Source organism: Chanodichthys erythropterus, chromosome 19 (genome assembly GCF_024489055.1).
Source record: "Chanodichthys erythropterus isolate Z2021 chromosome 19, ASM2448905v1, whole genome shotgun sequence".
Lineage (NCBI taxonomy): Eukaryota > Metazoa > Chordata > Actinopteri > Cypriniformes > Xenocyprididae > Chanodichthys > Chanodichthys erythropterus.
In genome coordinates, this window is record NC_090239.1 from 20,783,400 (window position 1) to 20,807,612 (window position 24,213).

Genomic DNA, 24,213 nt, shown 5'->3' on the forward strand with positions numbered 1-24,213 from the left:
GAGAACACGGCTTAACTGACCACTGTAAAGCACAATTTATACATTTTTTTGTCTTATTATCTAAAAAGACAGTTTTTAAAGTGTGTAATGACGACGTCAATTTGACACATTTACACAATAATGGAGGAGTACTTAATCAAGGAGAAAGCAGCTAATGCGTGTATGTATGAAGCTTCTTTCTTCAGGAAGGGGGCTGATTGATTAAAGGCGTTCAAGAACAGTGATCAGGTCATGATGTCATTGTCAGCTGATGTTAAAGCGTTTTTTTTTCATCGCTATCAGTTCTGACGCTCCACGCGTTTGTTTTCAGTGTGCTGCTATGGAGAGCTCAACCGAAGTTGGGTGAGTTTCTTTTCGTTATTCAATGCTTAGGACCATTTTATAAACACTGCTCATGAGATCATTGGTCATGATCAGCTTAAAATAAACATTTATTTATGTTCTGCAAAGAATTAATTGGAAGAGTGCAGGTTACACAATGAGTTAGCATTGAACGAAAATACTGTACGATGAAGTGTGTGAAGCTACTATGTAATTACAACGATGTAAACGTTTTGTTTGCACTGACTGACTTCTCATATATTTGTAACACAATAAGGTCCGGTTTCACAGACAAGACTTAAATTAAGCCACGATTTAGTTCAATTAGGACATGTAAGGACCTTTTATAAACGTTATTGATGTGCATCTTGAGACAAAAAAAGTTGCTTTCAATTCAGACAGCTCAAACATGCATTTTAGTCTGGGATTGCTTAAGCCTTGTCTGTGAAACCGTGCAAAGTTTTGTTATTTAAGAAGCACTGGCTTGGCTACTTGTCATTAAAACCACTCAGATGTGCAAACTGAACTGCTTTCACTTTGTGAAAATGCAGAATTGTAAAACTAAATTTTAAACTCTAATATGCGTAATTAAAATGGGTAATTAAATTATATATTTTTTTTGTGGCAGAAATGTGTAAATAATAATAAAAAAAAACATAATTTTCCAAACACTTTTTTGTATTTGTTTTTAAATCAAACTGTTCTTATATAATAAAGTAAAGTGATGTTCAGCAATGTTTGCTTTGGCAGCTTGTATTGTCTGAACAAACCCTATGGAACAAACTAGAATTTAGCTACATTGACTTTTTTTATGTATTGCTTACCTTTCAGTCACGTGACACATGTTGTGTAACACTAATGTATTGATGGCTGCTGAAGCTTAGCTTTTTAACATTGGTTTACATTAGTGTGTCTTGTGAGACCCTGTATGTTAATTCACTGTTTGTAAATGTTCAACAGAAAGAAGATGTCATGGCTGGTCTTGTCACTGGTATTGCTTACACTTGGGCTGGTTCAGTGCAGGCCGCCTTTTCAGGACGAGGCAGGACTGGATCCTGAAGTCAATATGAACATTGTAAGTGACCAATATAACATACTTGCAATTTGTGAAAAATTCATTCTTGTGAATTAGTAAAACATGCTTATTGCTTATGCGAATTAGTAAGCCATGGTAACAAATTGTAAATTTGTTGGCCAGAATATACTTTTTTTCCCCCATATGTCATGTGTGGGGCTTCGTAATATAGTGAGAATATGAAGCTCACACTCAAGGAGGAAAAAAAGTTTAGATGTTATTTATATGGCCAAAAATTTTTTGCAATATTGATAGCATGTAATATAACTCAATGAGATATTTATAACAGTATAACAGACTTACAAAAAATGCATAGAAATATCCGTTGTCACTCTGTATCTCCCAATAATACTACCAATAGTCTTAGTAAGATGGTATTTAAATGATTTTTTTTTTAAAAATAGGAATGGATAAAGAAGTAAACCTACACTACATAAGGATTATGGTGGCAAACTGGTCTTGTATGACAGAGTTTATGGTGCTTCTCAGCACACATCTGTTTTCCTAACTCAGCTGACCTTTTGAATGTCATGTCATATACGCCTGTTGTGAACTTTGCACTAGATTTGGAATATTATTTCCAGTTCTCTGTTTTGACACATGCTCTAAAGAGAAGTGGATTCATTAGTTGACCATTTCTATAACAAACTACATTTTCCACATTTCTTTGTGGCTCGCCCATACGCAAATGTAATATATGTACATATATGAAATATATGCTCATATAGAGTAAAAACATACACTGCCCTCCAAAAGTTTGGAGACACCCTAGAAAAGTGGGGTTTTGGACAATATTGGCATGAATCTTTTTTAATTTGTGATAATTTTACACTGATAAGGGACAACACAAACTACGAAAACATATTATTACATAAACAGTTTATACATAGAAAAAAGCTTACATTTTCGATTCATCAAAATATCCACCATTAGCAGCTATCTGACCTAAACTGGTTTCTAATTGGTTCATTGTATTCTAAAATTAATTGGCTATCAATTGTTGAAGCTATTAAGGTGTGCTGACCCAAACATCTTTTACAAACCTGGGCCAAGTTTAAACCAGTAACCAGGCATCACAGCTGGCAAAGGGGCATATCTGACTTTGACATGTATATATTGCAATTATTATGTAATCAAAATGAAAATTATTATTGGTGGTCTTCAATGATAATGTCAAGTTACTGTAATGTATTTGCACCAAAAAATGATAAGGATTTATGCTGATATTGTCCAAAACCACACTTTGCCAGGGGTGTTTCCAAACTTTTGGAGGGCAGTGTATATGTACATATATGCACAGCTATATATAAAAACTTGTTAGAAATTGGAACACTTTCATATATTGACATATAAATGTATCAAATATAAATATATAGGTTACGTATGTTTAATACATATTTTGACATGTATGTCTCATGAATCTCGTAACCCCAAAACTGAACACTGAACCGAAACCGTACTAGACCAGGATCCGCACACCATGCTCCGTTTACAAAGCAAGTCACTATGATGGAAGAACACACAGTCCGAGCAAACTCCTAACTGCACACTCGCACAAAGACAAGACAATAGGGCCTTGTTTCATAGACAGGGCTTAGATTGAGCCTGGATTAGGCCTTAGTTCAATCAGGACATTTAAGTAGCTTTTTTATGTGGCTTAGAAAGTCACTCTCACTCTTAACTAGTTGCTTATTAGCATGCATATTACTAGGATATTGGCTAGTTATTAGTACTTAAAAAGCACATATTAATGCTTTATTCTGCATGACCATATCCCTTAGTTCAACCCAATACCTGAACTTAACAGCTACCTTACTAACTATTAATAAGCAGTAACGAAGAGTTTATTGAGACATAAGTCATAGATAATAGTTAGTAAAGAGTGAGAACTTGACCCTGATCTAAAGTGTGACCAAAAACATTACTGGTGTGCATCTGGACACAAAACAATGGCATTGACATATTTTAAGATATGTCAGTGCAAGTTGCTTTCAGCTCAAACATGCATTTTAGTCTGGGACTAGGCTTAAGCTTTGTGAAATTGGGGGTAGGAGTGTCAGAGATCTGTCACCAAACCAAGAATAAAACCCGACCGAAGTGACGGAACCCTGACAACTTACAGTATATGTAAAATACTTGTTCATATGTCTGTCTCATAAATGTTCTTTTATATTATGTATTTGTATATCGCATATTATGTAAAATTATACAAATATCTTAAACATATGGTTTTATATATTTGTTACATATCTTTTAATACAAGTTATGTATACCTACAGTGTTGCAGTGCAATGCACATGGCCAGGGACTGGACGGGGGCTAAAATTCTGCCCTGGACAAATCCGGCCCATGAGTTCCCCCATGCTGGGCCTTAAATTGAAATAAATAAATAGATTAATTAAATAGGACAGAAACAAATAATGATAGATGTTATTTAATTTACCGCAAATGCAGTTAACAAACTTAATATTGCGTTTTATCACTAAGAAATGTAGTAAAGCACTGATTTTGAGCTGTCCACCTTATTCCTGACGAGCCTACTGCGTTTTGAATTATGGGTGTCAGTTCCGGTTTGGGGAACTTCCATTCAAAAAGACTGAAACGAATCATTTCAAATCATAAGGTTGCCCTACAAATAAAGCTTATCTCTCAGTTACTGAATGAGTTGTCAATTTTCCTTCATGCTTTATTTTCAGACATCATGAGAATATTGTAATGCTTGGTATTTTAATGCTACATGACATTTTACAACAAGAATATCTATGGCAAGAGCTCTTTTCAGTTGCTGCATTCTTTTCCTCATAATTATTTTCTTTTTTTTTTTGCATTCCGCTGTAATAGTATGAAACAGGACAACAAATACTGCACATTTGTGGTCTTTTCTCGCAATTTAATTTACGATCAATCCCATTAATAGTTCGCTGGAATGCACAAAGAATTTGTCTTTTTTCTCCTCAAATCCTCACATCTCAAATCCTCATGTGGGGTTTGTTTACTCAGGTAAATACAATTTACTATCTGTCAAAATGACGGAAAACACTTTGAAATGGTATCACGCAACACTGAAGTTAATGTGCTTTTGGGGTTATTCATGGTCTGCTGAAAGTACCTTATTGATGCTTTTGCACTTTTAAATGTCCTTTGAATGTTAGGTGGTTGAAGGGTGAATAGAATAATGTACATAAAATCTCATTGTACCCAGTTTAAAAAAAAAATGTATTAATGTGTTCATAGAGCGACCCTTTCACGGGTTACACTCATAATTTGTGCAAAGCGTCATGGGGCGTAGGAATAAGGTGGATAGGATGCCATAAAGTAAATTTACTGCTATAAAATTGTCATCATTTACTTACTTCGAAAACAACATCCATAAAAGTTATATTCCCTAATATTTAATGTAAGTAATATTAGCCACAATTTTAATAAATATATTTCTGCCAAAACACCATATTTCTACCGTGTAAGTAGCTGCAAGGTAATCCTTTTACAGAAAAATGTGATAGTTTTGAAAAAGAATACAAGTTAAAATGAAATGTGGACAGTGTAGACTTCAGTGTGAATTCAAGATGTAATATGAGTCTCTAGCGTGCCCAGAATGTGTCTGTGAAGTCTCAGCTCGAAATACCTCACAGATTATTTATTATAGCTTGTCAAATTTGCCCCTATTTGAGTGTGAGCAAAAACATGCCATTTTTGTGTGTGTCCCTTTAAATGCAATGCTCCTCCCAGCCCCCTTTCCAGAAGAGGGCGGAGCTTTAACAGCTCATGCTTCGGAATCTCACACGCAGTCAGTAATGGTGTTCAGCCTTACATTGTTCAAACCGGAATTGGACACTGATGGAAAGACTCAGGAAGAAGTTATAATTTATAGAATGCATCTGGACATTTCTGAAATTTATGTAGTTGCTGTGGAGTTGATTCAACTCATCGACTACATGCCGTCATGTTAATCCTTTGTGCAAATCCAGCATTGAATTGAACCCCCATTTGTGCCACGGCATGGCAACAACACTCTACTACAACAACTCTTCCTCTTCTCTAAAGCAGCCCAACATGGCCTCACCCCCTTTGTTGCGTGTTCTCCTGGGCAGGGTTTATGTAAATTTTAGAGCTAGTGATGTCACTAACATGGGAAGAAGCTCATTGTAATCCCTACCATCCATTTGTTGTAGTCCTTAAACAGAGAATTCTTTAAAAAAAAAAAATCTCCCTTAGCATTGAACTTCGACTGTTGTAACTTTGCAGACATTGTTTATGCTCTAACAGCAACATTACATACTAACTAAAGTTAAAAAAAACTAAATCATAATCAACCACCCCTTTAAATAAACTTGTTGTTCACATATATGGCCCTAACATCCAGTACCATAAAATTAATGTAGGATGTATATATGTGGTAATAATACATTGCCTTATATGACAACATGACAACAGCATTCGTGATATAGGGTCATATACATTATATCAGATATATTACATTTCTGTATGGGTCTTGAAGGCAGAGCACAATGTCATTTTATCACATTTGTAAAAGTGTATATCTTGGTTCATAAGTGTTTCATAAGTGTGTGAAAATGGGAAGTAAAACTTTATTCACCAGTTAAACAAATTATTATTATTTTTTTTTTCACATTTGAGATTAGACAGCTTTATGTAATATCTTTTCCCACAGACTCTGAAGGGAAATTGTACTCTCAGTGACATGTATGCACTTTCATGTGTGGTTAGATATGAAACAAGACTTCTTGGTTTAAATAATGATATCTCATAATCATTGTTAGTTAATTTGCACAGGTCAGAAATCCATTTGCTGATAAGTCATTTGTTGGTTTTAATACAATAACTGGGTTTTATACTCTGTGTTTCACATACTTGCTTTCACAAGGAGATAATTGAGCCTTAAAAATGTGTCACTTGGGCTACTTAAAGGAATAGTTTAAAAAATCAAAATTCTGGCAATTATTTTTAATTCGAACATGATAGTAGAATTTAAATACTCTTAATGCAGTTCTTTTCAGTTTGTAGTGACCATGTCTGTCAAGATCCATAAAGGACAAAAAGACAATTCATAATTTGTACACCATATGTCATCTAAAGCCATACAATAGCCATACAAATATAATTTTGTGTTCCAAGGAAAACATAAAAGCATTAGGATAACATTGGGTAACATTCTATCCATTGACTGTTGATAATAATAATAATAATAAAAAAAAAAAAGATGTTAGTGTGTAATCAAACAAAATAACACACTAATATCAGTGGTGTAAAGTATTTGAGTAAATGTAATTTGTTAAGTAAAGGTGCAATGTGTAAAATTTGTGAGGATCTATTGACAGAAATGCAGTTTAATATACATAACTATGTTTTCAGTGGTGTATAAAGACCTTACATATTGAACCGTTATGTTTTTGTTACCTTAGCCATTTCTATCTACATACAGCACGGGTCCCCTTACATGTTTAGACACCATTATGAGCCGGCATGTTTCTACAGCAGCCCTAAACGGACAAACACTCTACAGAGCGCGTTTAGTCACTATGTTGTCCTTCTTCTAAATTGTTTGTGTTTTTAGAGGTAGCTTACATCATCACTACGTTGAATACGCACAAAGAAGTAGTAGTAGTAGTAGTAGTCGTCTGGTTTATTAGAAGCAGAGACTGTTTGTTTGAAGTAAGAAGAAACCTCATTGCTTGACTGGCTAACGTTCTCTCTGCTGTCTCAGATGACGACATCTTTGTCTTGTGTTGGCCAGATGGCCACCGTAGCTTCTCTGTTTTGCTTCAAAAAGGAGGGGTGAGTTGCCGTTGGTTGCAGTCTGCAACCTCACTGCTAGATGCCGCTAAAAACTACACACTGCACCTTTAAGTAACTTTTTGGCTACTTTGTAGTTTTACTTAGTTTCAAAGATATGAGCAACTTTTAGTCTCTACTTTACTACATTTTTGTATATATATTTGTATATATAATTTGTATATATGTACTCTTTACTCCAATACATTTTTGATGATTAATGCAGTTACTCAGATACAATGGCTGCGTCCGAAAACCTAGGTAGCTGTCTTGCTGCCTCGCTGTCTTCTAAGAGAATGATTTGTACGGCAGCGTTTGTACATAAAGGTACCTCACGAAACTGATTTCGGACAGACTTCTGAGGCAGCGTAACAGTTTAATGATCTACAGAAATATAGCGCGAGCTTTGGTGAGAACTAAACAAATATTTAATTACTACAATAGTAATTTCTCGATAGAAATGATATCAAAATTGAATATGTTGGTCAAAATCGTACATTTATACACAAACTGAGCAGCAAATGCAACTTTTGGACGCCATCTTTATTTTTCGAGCTCAACAGTCACAGAATGGAAAGCACAGGATTGTGGGATATCAAAGGCAGCTAAGGATAAATCTATGCTTCCTTCAAAAATCGATCAGATGAAGGTATCTCAGGAAACAGGAAGTAAGGCTAACATTGGATTCGGACGTGCCTTGATGCCTTCCTACCTTGAAATGTGTCCTCAGAAGGCAGCATTTTACAGTTTTCGGACGCAGCCAATTTTTCATGGCACCTAACTTTTTCTGCAGCAGTTTATTTCTGCTACAAAAGAAGTTATATCGCCATCTACAGGACATTGAAGGTATAATATCTTGTTTGTTGTGCTCTTGCTCACCCAAGCTTGTCAACATGGCTACTCTACTCGAATTCAACTGTATTAGCAGGTAGTTGCTAAATCACATGTGTTTAATATTTGAGATGAGGACATGGCTGCAGCTGAAACCATTACGTCCAGTGCTAGTAGGCTTAAACTATTTAATTTTATTTAACTCTATTTATCTATTATATTGAAGACACCTTTTTAAGGATATTGGTTTACTTATGCCCTTTTTGAGCACTTGAGCATAACTGAGACTTGAGCATTTGTAGATGTTTAATAGGCTGTTTTGTCGACTTTGATTTATTGCAGTTTTTTTCTAGGTGTTCAGTTTAATTTTGATTTTAGAAAATAAACATGTCACTCTTCTCACATATTAACTGTTTCTTGTTTTTCACTGGCATGTCTCTTAGGTGTTGAGGACTAGTGCATTTTTGAGTCTACATTCAGTACGAGTAAAATACTTAATTACTGTTAAAATTGTATACTCTAACACTCTTACTCGAGTCATATTGGAATTGGTGACATGTAACTTGTAATGGAGTCATTTTCGCTGTAAGGTATCTGTACTTTAACTCAAGGCTTCTATGGCTTTTAGGTACTCTTTATACCTTTGACCAATATACTGAAGATACTTCAAACGATTTTGAGCTCAGTTATATTTGCTCTTGATTTCAAGGAAAATTACATTCTTTATAATGACTCTTTCATTCTGCAGAAGTACACTAAATATTTCTTGTTTCCAACACTCATGAAAAGAGGACGAACACCCCATCACAGACACAGAGTGAGAGAAAGAAGCACAACCTCCAGCGCTTACCCTCCCCTTAATGTGTGTTGAGCCAGCAGTGGGTTTATCCTTAAGTGGCCTAAAGTAGAATGAGCAGACAGAAGACCCAGGGGGAGTGGGAAATTGCAGAGCCTTTAATTATGCATGGGGAGATTGCATGGCAGGCCTGGAACCAACAAGCTCACACAGTTTCTTTTGAAGTCTCTGATTATAATTTATCTCATATCTGGAGGAGGAGGAGGAGCAGTTTGACTCCATACAGCTGAAATAATTGTGCTCTTGAAAAGACAAATGGCTAAACTAAGAATTTAAGCTGAACTGGTGTTTTCTTTTTTCATTACATTTAAAAATACTGCCATGCTGATGACATTTATTGTAGATCTTGGCAAAGAAGAAATGTAGCTATTCTTAAAAAATACTTAGGTTTATTTTTCTTCTTCAAATGCATGATATTATATTGCTTTCATCAGAACAGAACAATGCTTGTGCTGTTTTGAAGTGTTGTATTGTCTAAAGAAATAATGACTCACTGAAAATGTTTGCTGTTCTATATAATTGCCTTTATCTTATCGGTGTGTTTCCATTGATTTCTCCATGCTGCCATGCTTCGTATGGACTTTGCCCATGTTCACCACTGTGTTTGTCTCTTGTAGAGTGAGATCATCAGACACTGGGGCTACCCAGCTGAAGAATTTGAAGTGGTCACTGAGGATGGGTACATACTGAGCATCAACCGAATCCCACATGGGGTCAAAAACAAGGATGGACAAGGTAAAGGTTTAAGTTGGGTAGCCAAAATATTTCAATGAGCCCATTCATGCTTTTGTATGGCCTGTGTTAGCATGAATTATTAAAGATGGGAGCTTGCTGTCTTCACTGACATGGCCATCTGAAAGAGGAATCTCTGTAAGATGATATCTAAATTCTCGCCTTTCACAGATTCACTGTGCAGCCATTATTCAATTCAAGTTTATTTGTATAGCACTTTTCACAACGCATATTGTTTCAAAGCAGCTTAACAGCAAATGCTTGTTTTAATGTTACAATTTAGGTGAGTGTATCAAAATAATGTCCACATGGCATTAATATACTACTTTAATACATGATATGTGGTTAGTTAACTTCGTGTATTCAGTTAAGCTAATGCAACAAATGTGTTAGGCAGCAATTACAACTTGTGCTAGTTACAATATAAGGTATTACAATATTAGGATAGTAGTAAATTGTAAAGTAGTAAATTGTCAGTGTCGCTCGAAAACTGGATCCAAAAATACACACTGAAATATATGAAATACACACTGTCACATGAACACACTGGGTGAGATGTTCACATCTGAACCATAACATCTTAACATCCCGTGGTCTGTAATAGTCACATAGCAATTTAAAGAGGGGAAAGAAGTGGTTTTTAGATGAGTCAGTCTCATTTGGAGAAGGACCTCCTCCTGTAACACACTCATATAATGCAACCCACACATGATGTCTTCATAGGGTTTTCTTCTCATGAATATCCAGATCTCATGAACTCTCATGATGCTGTGGGTCCTGTTTCACAAATGTAACACATTTACCAGTGTTATTTAATTATTAGTGTTTTTAAAGATTTACTTTAAGTGAAAAAAAAAATAAAAAATGTAAAAAAATAAATAAATTAACTGATTAGGTTACACAAAACTACACACAAATCTATAATATATAAAAATAGTAACTAAAACTGTTTTAAAAAAAGAAAAAATGAATTAATAAAACTATTAATAAAAAATAAAAACGTTCCATTTTTTTTAAATATAATTTAATATCCATTTTTTTAGGAGTGTGTTTATGGGAATTTTTGACCATTCTTCTAGAAGCGCATTTGTGAGGTCAGGCAGTGAAGTTGGCGAGAAGGCCTGGCTCACAGTCTCCGCTCTAATTCATCCCAAACGTGTTCTATTGGGTTGAGGTCAGGACTCTGCAGGCCAGCCAAGATCCTCCACACCAAACTCGCTCATCCATGTCTTTGTGGACCTTGCTTTGTTCACTGGTGCACAGTTATGTTGGAACAGGAAGGGGCCATCCCCAAACTGTTCCCACAAAGTTGGGAGCATGAAATTTTCCAAAATGTCTTGGTATGCTGAAGCATTAAGAGTTCCTTTCACTGGAACATAGGGCCCAAGCCCAACCCCTGAAAAACAACCCCACACCGTAATCCCCCTCCACCAAACTTTACACTTGGCACAATGCAGTCAGGCAAGTGCCGTTCTCCTGGCAACTGCCAAACCCAGACTCATCCATCGGATTGCCAGACAGATAAGTGTGATTCGTCACTTCAGAGAACACGTCTCCACTGCTCTAGAGTCCAGTGGCGGCGTGCTTTACACCACTGCATCCAACGCTTTGCATTGCACTTAGTGATGTAAGGCTTGGATGCAGCTTCTCGGCCATGGAAACCCATTCCATGAAGCTCTCGACGCATTGTTTTTGAGCTAAACTGAAGGCCACATGAAGTTTGGAGGTCTGTAGCTATTGAGTATTGAAGTTGGCGACTTCTGCGCACTGTGCGCCTCAGCATGCGCTGGCCCTGCCACTTTGTGGTTGAGTTGCGGTTGTTCAAATTGCTTCCTCTTTGTTATGATACCACTAACAGCTGACTGTGGAATATTTAGTAGTGAGGAAATTTCACGAATGGACTTACTGCACAGGTGGCAACCTATCACGGTACCACACTTAAATTCACTGAGCTCCTCAGAGTGACCCATTCTTTCACAAATGTTTGTAGAAGCAGTCTGCATGCCTAGGGTCTTGATTTTATACACCTTTGGCCATGGAAGTGACTGGAACCCCTGAATTCAGTGATTTGGAGGGGTGTTCCAATACTTTTGGCAATATAGTGTGTGTATATATATATATATATATAATATATATATATATATATATATATATATATATATATATATATATATATATATATATATATATATATATAATGTTTAAACATTAGATGTTTTTATTTTTATTAATATTTTTATAATTTAATTGTATTTTTTTTAACATTTACCAGTGTTAATTGTTACTTAAAGATTTACTTTAAGTGGATATATATATATATATATATATATATATATATATATATATATATATATATATATATATATATATATATATATATATATATATAATCATAACATGACAATAATGTTCAGCTTACCTTGATCAGCAAGTATTGTAAGTATTGTAATAGGTGCATCACTAGAATAAATCAATGCCAGGTATGATGTCATCAGCTGTAAAACAAAGGAATCTCTGTGAAGATACAGCAGGCTGAAATCAGTTCAGTTCAGATCAGTGTTACTGTGGTGTTAATGTTCTATTCACTATTCAATAGTTCTTCTGGAATCAGTATTCAGTTTGATATTTAGCGCTCCCCATATTTCATTAATGAGCAGAGAGATCTCTAAAGCTCATGCTCTCACACTAATCTCGCCAGGGACACCACTGGAGCGGAAAACCAATTCAACAGCCATACATCAGCTTCCACTCTCCCTTGCTGTGCTAACACAATGTCTCATGTTATTCTAAATGAGAATACATTTCCCCAACACAAATCCCTCTGATGGAGGATTTGAGGGCCTTTGAGAAACTTTGGCCTTCTGCATCTTTGCTTTTCACTCATTGTATTATTTTAAGTGTGTTGTTGGCTATATTCTCGTGTTTGACCTTCAGAATAAAACTGGCTTATGCAAATGAATGTGTGGAAATGTGTTTGGTACATTTATAACCATACTTAATCAGGAAGCCTGAGAATTATGAAGACCAAGACAAACCCCATGTGCCGTTTTTGTTTTATGGTGACCTTAAGGCTGTGTGTGTTTGTGTGCACTGGAAGCTAGTAAATGTTAATAATGAATTCTGATATGTGATAAATAAGTAAAGCGCCATCAAGCTGTTTGTTTCAGTGGATGGCTGGTGCTGAGTGCTGTGACGTTGGGTGTGATAAGCACAGAAGCTCTGAGGTGGCATACGGGAGATGCAACTCATTTCCTGCTGTCCCAATTCTCCATGTCACATGGGACACTAGCGGCTCGAAAGAAGAACACCAGGGAATGACAATATTTTTTAGCCCCAAATGAAGTTTCATAAAGACAGTCTCACCTGAGAAACTAATAATTACACACTCTTTTTTTCTTCGGATCTATTAATCAGTTCAATAATACATTAAAAATGAATTCATGCACACAATGACTTCTGTGATAGGAGTATTTTTAATTTCTGAATAATTTTTTTATTTTTTATTTTTTTTTACAGTCAATGATAAAATTGTCCTAATATAATAATGGGGTAAAAAATGACCTTTTTGTGAACTTTGTGAAATGAAAATCTTAAAGGGTTAGTTAACCCAAAAATTAAATCCCTGTCATTATTTACAAACTCTCATGTTGTTCCAAACCCGTAAGACCTTCTTTCATCTTCAGAACACAAATTAAGATATTTTTGATGAAATCCAAAAGGTTTTTTCATCCCAGATAGAAAGCAATGCAATTACCATCATTCAAGGTTCAGAAAAGTAGTAAAGACATTGTTATAATAGTCAATGTGACTACAGTGGTTCAAGAATACTTTTTGTAAAACAAAAATAACGACTTTATTCAACAATTTCTTCTCTACCCTGTCAGTCTCCTACACAGTTGAAACAGTGCAGCTCTTCTGTGTCTGTGTCCGAACACCGGCTCAGCATTGGCCGACATTGTTCACGTGAACACTGCGACGCATGCATGTGATGCTGATGCAGGAGCTGGCCAATACTGAGCTGGCGTTCGGACGTAAACACGGAAGCGCTGCACTGATTCAACGTCATAGGAGACTGACAGGTTAGAGAAGAAATTGTTGAATGAAGTCGTTATTTTTGTTTTGTTTTGTTTTGTTTTGTTTTTGTGCACAAAAAAGTATTCTCATTGCTTCATAACATTAAGGTTGAACCACTTTAGTCACATGGACTATTTTAACAATGTCTCTAATACTTTTCTGGACCTTGAATGACAGTAATTACGTTGCATTCGATTGGAGAATAAAAAAAACTCTTGGATTTCATCAAAAATATCTTATTTTGTGTTCCGAAGATGAAAGGTTTTACGGGTTTGGAACGACACAAGGGACCTCATGATTATCAGACAATTTAACTTTTTTTTATGACAAGGCAAGGTTAGTTGTAAAATGTTATGCATTAATAATGAATGATATTTGTAAAACATAATTAAAAATAGAATAATGATATGTGTACACTCACGTATTGAAATTGTAAGGAAAATATGTAATTATTTTTTACTTGAGTCATTGAAATTAAACTTTTCTTTAAAATTGTATTAAAACTATGTGAAACAACATTAAAAGATTAATATGTGAGGTTTAAAGCACTGATTTCCTTCCTTTGAACTTCATTTCCCATAAACCCTATCGTGACTCAGTATGCAATAGCTCATCTGGGATTATTCTGCAGTTATGTAAAATGTAAAGTCTCCGCACTATTGCTAAAGTCTTGCACTGTGAGTTGCAGGGTTTAAGGGGGTAGAAGGAATGACTGGTATGAAGTCAAACAATGCTATCAGCCCAAGGTCTGTTTGTGCTAATAAGAGGACCAGCTCACTTCCTGTTTCTGACAGATATTCATGATAAAGGTCCCAAAAAAAAAAAAAAAAGAAAAAAGAAAAAAGGATGGCATTATCAGTACACAGCTAATGCACATACTCCCTCTGCTGGCTAAATGTGTAATCTCTAAATAATATGCGTATGTGTATATTTGATTATATTAACATCCACTTAAAGGTTTTGTGACTTATTTTGGACTCCCAATTCATGTTTATGACAGAAGCCAAGCCTGTAGTGTTCCTCCAACACGGTCTCCTCGCTGCTGGAAGTAACTGGGTGACAAACCTGCCCAACAATAGCCTGGGTTTCGTCCTAGCCGACGCTGGATTTGACGTGTGGATAGGCAACAGTCGTGGGAACACCTGGTCCAGAAAGCATGTCAGCCTTGACCCTAAACAGAAAGAATACTGGCAGTTCAGGTACATTTTTATGAAAGTGGTGTGTAATATTCTACATGTTTACACACTTCCCCAACGAATTACACTTTTTAAGACATTTAAATATACATTTGAAAATTCACTTTCATTGTTCAAATGTTCAGAAGTCAAACTGTCACTATGTCATGATAATAATATTTCTATATTGTAATTGGTCATATTTCACACATACACTACTATTGAAACGTTTGAGGTCAGTAAGATTTTTAATGTTTTTGAAAGAAGTCTCCTATCATCAAAGCTTTGTTTGATCAAAATACAATCAAAACATTCATATTCTGAAATATTATTACAATTTGAATTTTTTAATATATTTTTTAATATATTTTAAATTCAATTTAATCCTATAATGGCAAAGCTGAATTTTCTGCAGCCATTAATCCAGTCTTCGTAAATCCTTCCAATATTCTGAGTTCAAGAATCAAGATTCATTTCTTATTATCATCATTGTTGAAAACCGTTGTGCTGCTTAATATTTTTGTGGAAAGCACCATAATACTTTTCTTTAGGATTCTTTGATGAATATAAAGTTCAAAAGAACTGCATTTATTTGAAATCTTTTGTAACATTATACGGTCTTTATTGTCGCTTTTGAACAGAAGTGAATATTTGCATATTTTTGCAAATTCTTATTTAAGCGTTTATTACCTCGTTTAAACTCACAATTCTTGTGTGCAAAGCATGAAATCTGGTCTTACCTCAAATTGGAACATTATTCTTTTTCTTGCCTTGCAACCTTTGGTATTCCCTTCAGGAAATGCAAATCTAGTTTTTATTTTGGGAATTGTATCATTCAGAATCCCAAACTCAAAATCTGTTTTTCTCTCTGTGTTGTTTATTTGTGTGTGTATGTGTGTGGAGCAGTCATGATGAATTGGCTAAGAAGGATCTTCCTGCAGTGATAAACTTCATTACAAAAGCCACTGGCCAGGAGCAAATGTTTTATGTGGGCCATTCCCAGGGAACCACTATAGGTATCACCTACTCTATAAGCATTCCAGAATGATTAATTATTTTGAAATGTGGAAATGTGAACCAGGGTTGCTATTCATCCAATCACTGGTCTAAAAAATAAGATGTGCTGTGCAATTATGCATCCTCTTGCAATGACAGTAGGCAAATGCTGAATGTGTTATCATGTGGAAACATCTCACAGGTCACAGCTGCTTACAGTACCTCACACTTTTGCTATGCATGACATGTGATTCCATGCCTTTTATATTTTATTTATTTCTTCTTTCGCTGTTGCTGAATAATTTCTTCACTCTCTTGCTTCACAGGATTCATGGCTTTCTCTACAATGCCAGAGCTGGCCAGCAAAATCAAGATGTTCTTTGCCCTGGCTCCTGTCGCCACAGTGGGGTTGACTAAAAGCCCCATGACCAAATTGTCTGTTATTCCAGAGTTTCTCATTTGGGTGAGGAGTTTATTTAAAACGCTATATTGTAGCTCTGTAGCAAACAGCCCTATTGCCAACTGAGGTGGCTGCCTTCTAAAGCAGCCTTATAACTGCCATGAAGCCTCATAAGTCACTGATTTGGAACACTCTACATAGGTAGCAATATCCTCAAATGAAATCAATAAAATGATGTTAGAATTTTGCTAAGCTCACAGCATGATACAATACAGAAATAAATTAAAAATGCATGGCACGCACAAATATTAGATAAAATGGTGAATTTTTTTGAATTATTGATCATTTTCAGTATTAAATGAATTATAAGTTTGTTTATAATCAACATTTCTTCTTTTTTCCCCTTTTTTGTGTATTTTGTGTAGGTTTGGAGAGCATATAACTTACATTTTTAGTATTTTTTATAGATTCAGGGAAATTTAATTGTACTTAAAATAAATATTAAGTATTTGTTTCAGATTTTTCTTGAAATAAATGTAAAATTGCAGAAATCAGTAGTCATTCAAAGTGTTTTCCTTACAATTAAGGACCTTAAGTATATGAGGGTTAAAGTGAGTATACCTATTTTTGTTTATCAATAGTATTTGTACAGACAAAAAAAAAAAAAAAGTAATTTAGAACCTTTTTACTTGATCTCCTTTATAGTTAAACATATACAAAGGAAATGCTGGAATTAACTCATAAGGCATATACAGGCATGGTGATATTTTAACAGCTCATATCAGCATATTCATTTTGTGTATGTTTTTTTTTTTTTTACATTTGCAGGATCTCTTCGGAAGAAAAGACTTCCTGCCTCAGAATGACTTGATTAAGTTTTTTGCCACTGAATTCTGCAGCAAAAAGCCTTTGAGTGTGCTGTGTGGAAACATCTTTTTTCTACTCTGTGGTTTTGATGAGAAGAACCTGAACATGGTATAACGCTCTTAAGCGTTAATTAAATTATGATCTTTTATCTCTGTGGATTTTGGAATGTTCCTTAATGTGTTTGTCTCTATCTTTCAGACCAGAACACCTGTGTACACGACACACTGCCCAGCAGGAACCTCAGTCCAGAACATGGTTCATTGGGCTCAGGTAAAAAAAACAACAACAACTCTGTGACATGTTCATGTGACTTACTAAATATCCCTTTCCATCTGCAATACATTTTAATACATCCCCACATTATTTCCTCAAAATGAGTGAAAATACAAACACCAGAGGTTGTGACGGTTCATTCATCAGTCTCATTGTACAATATTAGTGTGTAATAGAGTAAAGAGGCACTGAGGTGTCACAATAGTTGCTTTTGGATAAGTCGCATTTGACATTTTTCAGGACCTGCTGGATCACATTGCCCTGAATGTGTTCTCAGATGCAATCATATATTTGTTTTTTTTTTGCTTTTTATTTCCTCTAAGTTTTTACTATTTTTATTTAACTCTGGAAATTCCCCCAAAAATTGTTTCTGTGCAATAAAATATATCCAATAATCTATTTTGAATAATAGGCATAGAATAATAATAGAATAAAGATATTTATGTCCCGTTTGGGTTGATTCATTACTACTGTTTGGGAAGCTTTAAGTGGATAGCTAGGACTCCAGCATGAACACACATCAATGCCTTTCTAAATATTGCAAAAGTCTGAGTGATAAAAACTGGATAAAAGTGTCTGCTATATGCTTAAATGTAATGTAAATGATTCCAATGAGATAGTAGTTATCTATCTATCTATCCACCTCTTGGTGATTCTATGGCTATCTCTTGCCATCAACGCCATATGCAGTTTTCTTGGCAATGATTTTTCCGGGGTAGTTTGCCAGGTTTTTCCCAACCCTCACATCCTCACACACACATTCACACCTACGGACAATTTAGCATCTCCAGTTCACCTATACTGCATGTTTTTGGATTGTGGGAGAAACCACAACCCACACAGACACAGGGAGAACATGCAAACTCTGATTCATAGTAGCAAATACTTAAGATAATAAAGATGCACACACACCTTTCTCTGTATGTTTTAGGGCTGGTTCACACTGCCCCACTAAACACCCACATCTTAAAAAATGTAAAGATTTCTTAACCTGAAGAAAAAAAAAACATGAAGATGAAGACACTCTCAAACATATAAGTACCCTCTACTTCCTTTGTAGTTTAACCTGATTTGTAATACGTTTCTTGTGTTCTTTGTACAGGCTGTGAAATCCAGTAAGCTTATGGCATATGATTATGGAAAAGCAGGAAATATGGTGCATTATAATCAGGTAATGGTAAAGAGTGAAGACTAAAGTATTTCCCAAAAATGAAAATTATGAATTACCCTCATGTTTTTACATTTCTTTCTTCTGTTGAACACCCACACAAAAAAAGACTTTTTGAAGAATGTTGGTAGCTAAACAGTTCAGGATTTGTAACCAAAACTGTTTTGGGTAATACATTTAGCACACCTATTCTGGGCATTTTGAAAATACTTTAGACTCTTATGTGACTCAAATGTGTCTCGTTTTCTCTGTCACTCGGACAGAGTACTAAGTCAGTAGTAAAACCGACCCGTGTCTGAAGTGTAAATGTTTCTTCTTGCTTCTCCCCCCCAGTCAACCCCTCCTCTGTACAATGTGAAGGACATGACTGTACCTACAGCTTTGTGGTCTGGTGGACAGGACACTCTGGCAGATCCTCAGGATGTGGCTCTACTGCTCACACAGATACCTAATTTGAAATACCACCGCAACATTGAGCACTGGGAACACCTGGATTTCATCTGGGGCTTGGACGCCCCACAAGAGATGTACAGCAAAATGATTGAAATTATGAGGGAGTATGTGTGAAGAGATATTTTGATTGAGCAGCAGGTTTTATCAGCAATTTGTTTTTACCATGCTTTGAGCTTAAAGCGATAGTTCACATCAGTAACCAAACAATTGATGCGACCCCATTGACTTCCATGGTATTTTTTCCATACTATGGAAGTCAATGTGGTCCACCAACTGTTTGCTTACCAAAGTTCTTCAAGATATCATCTTTTGTGTTCAGCAGAAGAAAGAAATTCATACAGGTATCAAACAACTTGAGGATGAGTAAATGATGGCAGAATTTATTTTTGGGTGAACTATCCCTTTAAGCTTATGCTTTTCTACCTCTGTTTATTCATGCTTTAAGCAGATGAACCATTTGTTTGAGGTGCTGGCAACCCAATCTGCAATCACCAATGCATATTTGAAATTACAAACTGATTAATGCCTTTAGCATCACCTAAAGATTGAGTTTTACACTCATAATCAGGTGTTGCCTTTTAATGAATTTTAAAGGACATGCACTTGTTTAATGTTTTTCACTTTTTCATTTTTCTTTTACTAACCACTACAACTTACTATACTGTAACATTTCATGACATGTCTTATGTAATGGATTTTGTAAATCAAAATAAAAACCCAATAAACATACATTGATGCAGAAGATGTGTGTATACAGAAAAAATAAAACAAAAAAAACCTTCTTACTAAAGGAAGTTTTATTTTTTAAACCAACAAATATGGCACAAACCAAATCCATATTATGACTCACAGTGATAAAAACAAAACACATTAAAACAACCTGAATATACAGTACATTACATTATCAATATACAATATATAAGAAACTTTTACTCATTACTTAACAAAACAGGAAATCCAATATGTTTAAATAGAAATTAGTATGGCAACATCTTTCTGAGAAATGTTTATAACAAAGTGTAACAACTGTGATGCAAAAAGTATACAAATTGTGATAATTGGTGCAAACCCAATCTAAACTCAGCTGGTGAATTGTAAAGGACCACACTGCTGCTGCACATGAAACAAGTCTCTGTTCTCTAATGTCCTCCATTAATACTCAATTTGATTTCATTAACATTGTAACAATTTTGTGGAATTTTAGTCTCTTTGCAATATCAAGGGGAGTTTCATGATTCTGCGAGGGAGACAGAAACAAAATGTTAATCTATTAATATAGAGTCAAACAATGTGTATATACAAGTATATAATCAACACATCATTTTAACCACTTCAGACTAAAGCCAGTGAGAGTGAAAAAAGTACAATGCTGGTTTCACATCACAGAACAAGTTTCAGATCCTGTCAGTCTCAGCAAATTTAATTTCGAGAACACAGTTTGATCTGGTAACATTTAACACTCACCAAGTTCTTGACATTAAACTATTTAAGAGAATGTTTTTGCTGCTAAACACAGTACAAAACCACTATGGCACCCGTCACTATATTATTTATCTAGATAAGAGTTCCAGCATATTAAAAAAAAAAAATTACTGTAATATCAAGACAATATACATTTGTGGCCAGAATTATTTGCCCCTTTCATAAATATGATCAAAGATGACTCTAAAAATAAATCTGCATTGTTTATCCTTTTGATCTTTAATTTATAAAATTAGCAAAAATCTAACCTTTCATTGAAGGAAAAGAATTGAAAGTGGGAGAAAAATAACAACATTGAGAAATATATGTTTTTCTCCAAAACACATTGCCCATAATTATTAGCACCCTTTAATTCAATACTTTTTGCAACCTCCTTTTGCCAAGAGAACAGCTCTGAGTCTTCATCTGTAACGCCTGATGATTTTGGAGAACACCTGACAAGAGATCAGAGACCATTTCTTCAAACAGAATCTCTCCAGATCCTTCAGATTCCCAGTTCCATGTTGGTGCTTCTTCTCTTCAGTTCACTTCACTCATTTTCTTTAGGGTTCAGGTCAGAGAACTGGGATGGCCATGTCAGAAGCTTCATTTTGTGCTCAGTGACACATTTTTGTGCTGGTTTTGGTGTTTGTTTTGTATCATTGTCCCGACGGATGATCCAACCATAGCCCATTATAAGATTTCTAGCAGAAGTGGTCAGGTTTTGATTTTTTATCTGTTGGTATTTGATAGAATCCATGATACGATATATCTGAACAAAATGTCCAGGACTTCCAGCAGAAAAATAGGCCCACAGCATTAAAGATCCAGCAGTATATTTAACCGTGGGCATGGGGCACTTTTTATCCATGTGTGCACCAAAACCATCTGGTGGGTTTGCTGCCAAGAAGCTCTTGTTTTAGTTTCATCTGACCATAGAAGCCGGTCCCGTTTTAAGTTCCAGTCGTGTCTGACAACTGAATATACTGGAGATTGTTTCTGGATGAGAGCAGAGGATTTTTCTTGAAACCCTCCCGAACAACTTATGGGGATGTAGGTGCTTTTGATAAAATTTTTTTTTAGGCTTTCTGAGATTCAAGACTCAACTAATCTCTGCAATTCTCCAGCTGTGATCCTTGGAGAGTCTTTGGCCACTTAAACATTCCTCCTCACTGCGCATTAGGATGATTTAGACACATGTCCTCTTCCAGGCAGATTTGTAACATCTTTAGTTAATTGAAACTTCTCAATTATTGCCCTGATAGTGGAAATGGGGATTTTCAATGCTTCAGCTATTTTCTTACAGCCACTTTCTATTTTGTGAAGCCCAACAATCTTTTGCTGCACATCAGAACTATATTCTTTGGTTTTACTCGTGATGAATGATTACGGGAATTTGGCCTTTGTGTTTCCTCATGTTTATACTCCCGCAGAACAGGAAGTCATGGCTGGACAATTTCATGTTCATGATCACCCCGGTGAGCTAAAAAAAATTAAATATGAATGGGAATAGACTTCTGAGATATTTTACTCATAAAAAATTCTAGGGGTGCTAATAATTGTGGGCAACGTGTTTTGGAGAAAAACATTTATTTCTTAATGTTATTTTCCCCCCACTTTCAATTCTTTTCCTTCAATGAAAGGTTAGATTTTTGCTAATTTTATGAATTAAAGATCAAAAGGATAAACAATGCAGATTTATTTTTAGAGTCATCTTTGATCATATTTATGAAGGGGGCTAATAATTCTGGCCACAACTGTAATTACTAATTCCTCTATTACAGTCCATGTTCAAATAACTGCCAAAAACTAAATAACTTACTTTGTTCTGTATAGAAACATCTGCATTTTTCTGCAATAACAATGGAACAATCCTTTGACTTTTTCTTTGGCATGCATAGTGAAGTCCAGTGTTCCCCTTCTAAAAAGATGCAAAGATACACAGATTATACAGTGAACATCCTTTTTTCATGGGTTATGTCTACACAAATTGCCCAATTTCTCACTTAACATTCTTGCCTGAAAAATAAAAAATAAAAGTGTTATACTTACATAGTCTACAGCATTTACATCCACCTTAGTGGCCAAAAGAAACTCCATCAATTTCACATTTTTTCTTTGCTTTTCTTCCTTTTGAGAGAGAACAGGTGCAATGCTTTAATATGGTACAATTACACACATTTAGGTCAGTGACAATTAAAGTCAGATCGCATGTGTGATGGGCAAGAACGCCATAAAACACCACAAAACACTTTCTAACCCCATACATGAATTTCAAGGAAATACTCACTCACTCAGCATGCTAAGATTAATTTTCAATTACAAATTTAGCTACTACAGCCATTTTCTTCTTTTTCCAGACAGTAACTTAATAATAGCTTACCATTATAAGATAACCAATTAACAAGATAGGCATTAAGATGGCAATCATCAGGTAGTCCAGGAAGGAGAATGTTCTTCTCGTAGCATAGTGCAAACAAGTTCTTTCTTTCTAAAGGATGAACACACACATACATATGTTTAAACAAAACAAGCAAGCTGACTACACAAACAATCAATAAAATATACCACAAGGAGATTCTGCGAAACATGCATTAAAGTGAATCAAGTGCACAAGGGACTCATTCATAACAATACAGTGGGAGCATTATGATAGTCAGGGTACAAACAACTCTTTTCAGTCTCCTTGCTAATGTAATACCTTATTCCTAATGGACACATTTGCTTTGTAATCTAGAAGGTATTTGACACTCCTGAGGTTTCCCTGTCTACAGGCGGCTATAATCGGTGTGTCTCCCGTTCCTTCATCTTGAACATTTACATTTCTGGCATCGGCTGAGATCAGTTCTTTCAACTTGTGGACGTCATCATCATAAGCTGCCTGACACATGGGCTGTGGAAAGAAAGCAGCACAAAATATGATTACAAATGTACATTAATCAGTTAATTATCTTATATCTTGTGAATTTAATGAGTGTAAGATGACTTGATAGAGATATGGAAGACCAAAACAGGTCTGGTGACATCCCAATCATGACAGATAACTTAACACATAAACACACACCCTTTCCAAACACAAAATGACAGATAAATTAACAAAGGTTAGGTTTTTATTTACATAAACACTGCACACAAAGGTCTTAGACCAGTAATGAATTTTCCTTTTCATGCTTAAGTAAACTGTTTTATTTTATGTCTTTTAAGGTGTAAAGGAGAAGTAGAAGTTTAAGCAACACTAATGAAAATGCCAACTGAAGTGCCAAAGCACGACATTGATTTCAACATAGACATCTCTTAAAAACAAAACCGTTAAGTCAAAAAAAAAAAAAAACGTTAAGAAAAGATAATAAGTATGACTCAATTTTCACTCAGTAGAAAAACATTAGGTTGACACGGAATTGAGGTATGAAGAACAAAACTCATTAAGTTGTTAGACATTAAATCGCCTTAATTTAGAATAACACGACCAGACGCTTACCATAATGACCAGTTAAGTTACATGAGCCAAGCCAGTTAATTTCTAAAGACATGAAGATCAAGACAATTTTCAAAGAGGCGTAAAACTGCCCACGTTACTCACCTCTGAGTACAAGATCCCCATTTGGTTTCCTCTTGTCACTAAAAGGAAACGAAACTTGTGAATCCTTAATCCGAACTCTGAAGTTATAAAACTAACAGCCCTTTGCTAACTTGTTTGCTTAATACCTGTGGGAACAGTGTAAAACAGCGCTTCAGATA

The 24,213-nt window shown here is 35.3% G+C and overlaps 2 protein-coding genes across 4 annotated transcripts; one reads left to right on the forward strand and one right to left on the reverse strand.

Moving 5' to 3' along the window:
- Positions 1-201: 201 nt before the first annotated feature.
- On the forward strand, positions 202-19,734 carry lipf (lipase, gastric). The gene is made up of 10 exons (XM_067369559.1): positions 202-342; positions 1,282-1,396; positions 9,494-9,611; positions 14,683-14,881; positions 15,764-15,873; positions 16,180-16,316; positions 17,082-17,228; positions 17,319-17,390; positions 18,496-18,564; positions 18,895-19,734. The coding sequence occupies exons 1-10, from the start codon at positions 251-253 to the stop codon at positions 19,126-19,128; spliced, it is 1,293 nt and encodes a 430-aa protein (XP_067225660.1). The 5' UTR covers positions 202-250; the 3' UTR covers positions 19,129-19,734.
- Positions 19,735-19,793: 59 nt separating this feature from the next.
- On the reverse strand, positions 19,794-24,213 carry ankrd22 (ankyrin repeat domain 22). Of its 3 annotated transcripts, none has more exons than XM_067369562.1 (6): positions 24,056-24,213; positions 23,297-23,368; positions 22,859-22,966; positions 22,528-22,605; positions 22,298-22,396; positions 19,794-20,251 (listed from the first exon to the last, which is right to left on the reverse strand). In XM_067369562.1, exons 1-6 carry the CDS (start codon positions 24,074-24,076, stop codon positions 20,174-20,176), a joined length of 456 nt encoding a protein of 151 aa, XP_067225663.1. In that variant the 5' UTR covers positions 24,077-24,213; the 3' UTR covers positions 19,794-20,173. The 3 variants fall into 3 exon arrangements, with proteins under 3 accessions (XP_067225663.1, XP_067225661.1, XP_067225662.1); XM_067369560.1 differs by having other exon boundaries at positions 23,177-23,368; XM_067369561.1 differs by lacking the exon at positions 24,056-24,213 and adding an exon at positions 23,954-24,031 and having other exon boundaries at positions 23,177-23,368.